Source organism: Berghia stephanieae, chromosome 2 (genome assembly GCF_034508935.2).
Source record: "Berghia stephanieae isolate SIO BIC M18660-M18661 chromosome 2, UCSD_Bste_1.3, whole genome shotgun sequence".
Taxonomy (NCBI): Eukaryota; Metazoa; Mollusca; class Gastropoda; order Nudibranchia; family Aeolidiidae; genus Berghia; species Berghia stephanieae.
The window spans coordinates 92,638,140-92,645,639 of NC_088361.1; the positions used below are offsets into that span (position 1 = coordinate 92,638,140).

Consider the following 7,500-nt stretch of genomic DNA (forward strand, 5'->3'; position numbering starts at 1 on the left):
ATTATTATCATCATTTGGCGTTGCATTACACAAATATAATGCAATTCGAAAAACAACGAAGTAATATTTGTCGTAACACTGTTATAATAAAATATTTGAATGAAAACGCCAGAAAACGTATTGGGGCCGTTATTCCTACATTGCATATGTAATGTTTGCGGTTAGGGTAACATAAAGAACTGTGCATTCCATTTGTCGACGGATTTATGGAATCTCCGGTCAAATGCTTTGAGAGCCTTCTAGTAGGAAATGTATAGAGATCCATTTTCAAGAAAACGTCATTTACGGAGATCCATATTCAAGAAAACGCAAACTATGATGGTTTTTCAATGTTAAAAGTGAAGATACCAAAAAAAATAAATTAAAAAATTGACATTTTATATTTTGGTCGATTTTTTATATGCCATAGAACTCAACTTGTTCCACCCGACAGTAATAAAATAATTTATCGATCAATTTTGTCCAGATACCTCCTTAAAATTTGCTAAATGTCCCCGACTATAAGCATCTGATTTCGGAACGCTCGGATTCTAGTACCCTTTCTTTTTAACTTGTCCCGAGAGCGTGCTTGAATCCAGAGAGTATTGACTAGTGAGAAAAAAAATGTCTCTTGGTCTAAGTTTGCATGTTTAATTGGAGAGAAAGATTGTAAGTTTCATTAAGCGCAACAGGCGATAATTTCATATTTCGGATCATCTACGTAATCTGATTCATACCTACATAATCGATACCAGACGGAGACAGTGGGTTACAAAAACAAGGCAATAAATACTCGTGGGATTCTCGCACGCCGGAGATGGGAGATCGAATTTTATCAATATCATTTGTTACCTCCCATGAGCATCGGATTTCGACACGCTCAGATTATCGAGAGCGTGCTTGAATTCTGCGAGTACTGTCTCAAAAAAAAAAAAAAAATAAAAAATAAAAAAAATAAAAAAAAAAAGAAAAAAGAAAAGAAAGAAAGAGAAAAAAAAACAAACCCCAAAACCCAAACAAACACTTAAAACAAAAAACAAACAAGATTTGAGCTTTTATAAACCACGATCACTAAATGTGCTAAACGCGCTTTACAAGAGGCTAAAAGCCAACATCACACCTAACATGCAAGACGAAAATCACGACTCCAAGGCGCTATTACAAGAGAGAGGTAAAAATAGTATGGCATACTCTATTTATGAATTCGTGATGTCGATGGCTCGTTTTGTGACATAAGTCAAGTGATGTTAAGTCTATGACCAAAGTCAAAGTGATACTAAGCTGCTAGAAGCTGTCAACTGTAAAAAGTAATAAACAAAAATGAATGTAACAGCTTCAAAAAAGAACAAAATACCAGACACGGAACGTTTCGGGCTCAAAACTCTTCTTTTTCTATCTGGTTTTTAAAGTTAAGTATTTGCGCTTTTATTTTCTTTTCTTGTTGGCTGAAGAAGGGTTTTGAACCCGAAACCTTCTCTGTTTGGTATTTTGTTTTTATTTGAAGCTGTTATATTCATTTCAGTGACCAACCGGTTGAATGAGATCTAGATATGTCTGGCCTCGGCGTTGTGTCTAGGTCATTTTACTCATATCAGTCAAATCTAACCTGTGACTAAGTACCTGGCTATAAGTGATGGATATTTATAGGAGTTTTAGTGATTTAAAAAACGCGCAACAAATGACTAGAACTGTATAAAATAAATTTGGGTTCCATATGGCCGGCTAGGATATTAAATGAAGCATTGTAAAGTACAAAGATTATGATGAACCATTGGAAATTCGCTTCATGAATGTTCACAATGATAATCAATCGATTAATTATTGTATTTATTTACTCGTTTATTTATCTATCCATTTATTTATGCTTACACAGCAAAAAAAAAAAAAAAAAAAATCCCCAAAAAACTTTGGGCACTATTTCAAGCCCCTGACCTTTGACTAAACGGTAAACTCAATGACACACATAGAGACAAGAAGAGCCTTCCTCTTCACCTGCTGCCCACCGCCACCACCTAGCGATATGATACAATGATGTGTGTTACTAGTTACACGTGTTGGTGGATGTGCCAAGACGGAAACCACACTTTGAACACAACGTAATATTATTAACTTTAACGAACATGAATTACCTGTGCGAATCATTGTAACATAATATGGATTATCTCTTGTCTTTGTGATCAAGTTCAAGGTCAAGTTCGATGAGTTAGGTGAGATAATTTTTGCTATGCGTTTTGATAAAATTATACTCACCAGTTCTGTATATCAGAAAAATTGAACAAACACTCAAAACTATTGCATGTTACCTTAAACGTTTATAGTATGTAAGGGAAAATTTAGTGAGAACTCACAGCTGAACCGGCGGTCTAAAAACAATAACAAAGAGATGAGTGAGGTCAACTTCATTCATTTTCTTGTTTGTAAACAACCAGCTAGGTTTGTCAACGTGGATTCAGGGTGTGTCACAATTCACGTGTTATGATTGGTTAAAAACTTGTAGCTATTGCCATATGTTAGAGCTCAACTTTTTTTCTTTTTTTTTTTTTTTTTCCTTTTTTTTTAAGATGGAGGGAAACACCAATTTCTTCAAGAAAGAAACGTACGTCATTATCGACAATAAAACAAATAGACTCAACCAGAGTTTTCAATTTTTGACTATCATTACTATCCTTTGATCTTTGAGTGAACAAACCGCTCAACAACCCACCCAGATTATACAAGTTCCACCCTCACCCACCTCCCACACCCACCTTCCCCCGACACACCCATACAGCGATTACCTATTTGTGTTTTAGAACGTGTTAATGGATTTGCCAAGATTGATCACTCTTTGAACACAACATGTCCTAACGAACATGCTTTACATGCCGTGATTCATTATACCATATTATGTATTTTAATGTGTACTTGTCTAGGTGATAAGTTCAAGCCAGTGTCCAATGAGATAGTAAGTGAATAAAAACCATTTGCTTGTCCTGTATGTTATGCCGTAGACTGAAAACAAAAACAAAAACAAAACCCAACGCGTTTTAGAATTTTGGGTAGAAAACTCGTCCTTTAAATATTGGTAGATTAAAATGGCCCTCAACTTGCCTAAAACTCTCAAACCCTTTTAAAGTCTTCCTTTAAGTCTCAGGCTTTTGACAAGATGAGGGTAATTTTATTCGATCGGTATTTGAAGGCAAAGTTTTCTGGTCAAAATTGTAAAATGTATTTTTTCAGATAAGAACAAAACATATTTTAAAATTATCTTATCCGTTATCTAACAGTTAGTGACGTTTTACATTATTTATTAAGTTCTTGATCCCGATAAAGTCATCATAAAAGCTTGTGGTGAAATAAAACAAAGCGAATGAATCAATCCTCCCCCCAAACCTCTTCGTACGTAGAAGGTACTGAGTTCGATTCCCCGCAGCGCTTTGTGCTGAGTCGCTGCATTTCTGCGGACGCCTGGGATGTTTGTCTTTCCTTGCAATAGACCACAAAGACAAATTATTTCCCCATGAGGAGTAATAAAGTGAATTTATTATTACTTCAAATTCTTACGGGATTTTCCGGTCTCATAAGAAAAGATAAATTTCAGAAACTCCTTGGAACAAATTGGAAGTGTCGTAACGTAAGCATTGTTTGACTGATATTCTTCTATTGTTTAGTTAACAATGGAAGGTCCCAATAGCTTAGTTGGTAGCTTAGTTGATATCCAAAGGATAGCAAGCAATTGCTGTTCTCCGTTTCACACAATTGAAAGCGTGATAAACTCCAGCTTCATGTGCCGAATGTCTTTGAAAAACTACTTTAATTAACACTGAAGAATTTGATTTATTTTACCAGGAACAGAAATAATGAAAAATACATATCTGCTAAATAAAAAAAAAATAATAATTGAGCAGTGCAATAGGTATCCAGCAAATGACGCCTGCTAGGCGCTATTCTTTTCCCCCCGTCAGAGATAACACTTTTGCTGGCCTGAGTGCTGAAGGCGGATAAGCACCTAGTCTTTGACATTAGTCAAGGACTTAAAAGAAATGGCTTTTTTATGAGAGCTGACCAAACAAGTCCCACACTAAGATCACGGCACCTTCGGACTAAGTTTGCCAAGTTAGTCCCTTGCTCGGGTCAGACTTTATCGTTTGTCTCTGACAAGGATACTAGGATAGTTCATGACAAGATTGCAGCTGTTGTGAGAATGAGAGAGCTTTGATTCGGAAGGAAAATAAGTCGGTTACGAATGGCAGAGGTAAAAAGTGTCCTGTTGCTATTGACACTGGCTTTAAAAACCCGTAAGAAAAGTACATATTGGTGGAATTACACATTTTTGTGAGTAAAAATGTTTTAAAAACCCAACCCAATTACAATCGGGCTCTCGAGTTGCGAGTGAACGGAAACTCGGGCCCGTTTTCATGAACGCGGACTAGCGCTTAGTCTCTGGCTATAGTCAAGGACTTGAAAAAAAAACCCGGATTTCATATGATCTGACCAAGCAAGTCTCAGACTAAAATTACGGTACTTTAGGACTACGTTTGGCCAGGTGTTAGTCATTTGCTGAGGCCAGACTTCAAGCTTAGTCTGAGACTAGTTACTAGGATACATCACATCGTCGACAAGATAGTTCGATTAGGAAGGAAAGTATGTCGGCAAAAAATGTCCTGTTATAAGATAAGTGCAGATCGTCGAAAGTTCACATTTTTGTGAGTAAAAACCAAAAAAAAAACAAAACAAAAAAAAAACAAACAAAAAAAACAACTGAATCTATCGGCTCGTGAGTTAGAGTGAACGAGAGACTCCGAAATCGAAGGGATTGCGTAAAAAATGATTAGAAAGTATAGTGGAGACAAAAATTATTATGTTGGCATTGCAACTGACTGAAATAATGTGATTGATTAGAACACACTTTCTCTTTTGTTTTAATTGTTTTTTTTTTTTGTTCATTTTCTTTGAGTTTCATTGAAACTGCCATTGGTCTAAATATAGAATTGGCAGTCGACGATGGACATCATTGCAGTCTTTAACAGTCGACAGTCAATATCACGTGTGTTGATAATTTCCTCTTTGGAAATCTTTTGCGTTTTAAGTATGAAGGCGGGTGTATCTTACCTGCCTTCATGTACTAGAGAGGTGATGTTACCTGCACAAAATAGCCGAATTAGCCACCGTCCTTACAACGCCCACTTCTATGAAAGATTTTTAGTCACTTGCTTTGCTTGGACTTAAGACTAGCTAGTCATTTACTTGACTAGTAAATAACTAAATCTAGTCCTCGTTCATGAAAACGGACCCAGAAGTCGAAGGATTCGCTTCATAGAACAACCCCCCCCCCCCCCCCCGCCCAAAAAAGAAAAAAAAAAAAAAAATCAAACAAAAAAAAAAAAAAAGCAAAAAAACAACCCCAAGAAACAAACAAACAAGCAAACAAACAATCAAACAAACAAAAAACAACAACAAACAACAAAACAACACCGATTGGAAACTATAATGGAGACAAAAGTTATGCTGCTGGCATTGTAACAGACTGAAATAATGTGATTCCCAAGAAAACAATTTCTGTTTTGTTTATTTGATATTCAATATTACGTGACTTTAAAGCAATTTGAGCACGTTTAGTGGACAATGCTCTATAAAAGCTCACGTTTTTTTGTTTGCTTGTTTGTATGTTTTAAAAAAATTCATCATGTGGCTATGACAAAAATAAGTTCAAATATGAAACGGAACGAAATATATAATTTATATGCCGGATGTGTTACTAATTTCCTCTTTGGACATTTTTTACATTGAAAAGTATAAAGACTGGCATCTTATCTGCTATCATGTTCTAGAGAGTTTGATGTCACCAGCACAAAATAACCGAATCATTCAACGTTCTTTTACAACGCCCACTTCTATGCAAAAGCTCACCTAGTCAGAGACTAGAAAACGCTCATAAGAACCGACTTTTTAAAATTTATTTGCTTCGCTCAGGCTTAAGAGTATGAATTCTTTTACTAGACTGGTAAAGGACTAAATTTAGTCACCTTACATGAAAATGGGTCCATGACTCGAATCAGAGACCTATCGCCCGAAGGCGAGTGTACAGGACCATAGAGCCGCCCGCTCAGCATAGGGCTCAGACTTCAATATATATATAACTTCTGTACTAAATTATAGTAAACAATTTCATCTTCAGCACCATCGAAGAAAATCATCTTACCTGCATTTTATTTTGTTGGCGTTGCCAAGCGTACAACGCATTGGCCAGAGCCTTGTTTTTGGGGGACCATCTGGCCAGGTTCATCACACGCATGGAATAATTGCATTGTGGAATCGGGCACACGAAAGGCTCCATTTCACGGCCATGTTTATGTTCAAAAGAACATGCTGGAGGATACAGATGCGATGCTGATTTCCGGTGTGGGCTGCTGTTATCCCATTTTCGAAGATCTCTCAAGTCTGTCGGACTTTTTTCTTGTGTTGACGTCATGGATATTGATCGCTTTATGGGGGAAGCTGAAGAGTTCCTTTGAGATGTCATAACATTTCCGCACTGAGAACATTGTCTAGATTTAGTGACAGAAGTGCTTGTTACCACTGATGGAGTTCGTTCACAAGGACTTTTACTCTGCTGTCTACTTTTTGGACTACTATTGTTTCGGACAACTTGTCTTTGAAGACTTCTATCTGCCTCTTTCAGGCAGGTGTAGGTTGCCGAGGAAGACATTGACATACCGCCGATGCTGCGCCCGTACGAAGCCGTTGAGGAAGAGAGTAAAGATATGCTATCTACATCATCAACACAAGAACTGCTTGGTTTCCTCCCACCTGGGCTGTCATTATAACTCACACCGTTAGAAGTACCGTGCGACTCATAGACAACTGTGCCATTTTTTATAGAGGTTTCTGGAGATGCATTTGGTTTTATCCCAGCCCCATTTTCATAGCTTGAACGTTCATTTTCCGCGCAGAGCGCCTGGTCACTGTTCAGTTTACCATCGTTTAAGATCCCTTCCCTGAGCCTAGTTAAACAATCACTGCAGAATGTGTGTCCACAAGGTAAAATCCTGGGTCGTTTGAAGTATTCTCCACAGACGTAGCACATAAAACAACTTGAAAGAGTGACGTTGTCAGAGCTTTCCCCGTCCATCATGACCAGTTGTGGATAGTTTTATTTGTTTATTTATATGATAATTATTTATTACTTTGTGTGTAAACGTCAGTGCAGGTGCTAGACACTGGGCGCGACTTAATTGTTTTGTAGACTCGATGTGTCTTATAAAAACATTTTCCTTATTTTTCTTTTCCCATAGATTATGCTCATTCAGTAGTTAAATAGTGAACTTCACATTTTACGTCTAACAAGATGAAAGCGGACGCTTGTTTTACTAATTTCCATTAAAGAACAAAGCCGATTAATATCAAAACATTAATTACGAGAATTTAATAAAAATGTAAGGAACGTAATGTATTGACTGGGGGACTTGAGCATCTCTCATTGAATTATAAAAAACCCCACACATCTTAGTCCCCATAAAGTTTCATGTACATATTGGAATA

At 36.9% G+C, this 7,500-nt stretch overlaps 2 protein-coding genes across 3 annotated transcripts in view; one reads left to right on the top strand and one right to left on the bottom strand.

The window, feature by feature from the left end:
• LOC144965872 (uncharacterized) overlaps positions 1 to 7,500 on the bottom strand; it is a 12,598-nt gene that overhangs the window by 4,592 nt on the left and 506 nt on the right. Inside the window, exon 1 of the mRNA XM_078901691.1 lies at positions 6,161 to 7,500. This exon is cut by the window's right edge and continues 506 nt beyond it. Coding sequence (XP_078757817.1) covers positions 6,161 to 7,093 — 933 coding nt within the window. The 5' untranslated portion in view covers positions 7,094 to 7,500. The remainder of the gene's footprint in view (positions 1 to 6,160) is intronic.
• Positions 314 to 7,500, top strand: part of LOC144965871 (sodium-dependent glucose transporter 1A-like) — a 35,310-nt gene continuing 28,123 nt past the window's right edge. The window contains exon 1 of one of the 2 annotated variants that reach the window (XM_078901684.1): positions 314 to 2,186. The gene's annotated coding sequence lies outside the window, so the exon portion shown is untranslated. The remainder of the gene's footprint in view (positions 2,187 to 7,500) is intronic. The other variant, XM_078901688.1, reaches the window with a different exon arrangement.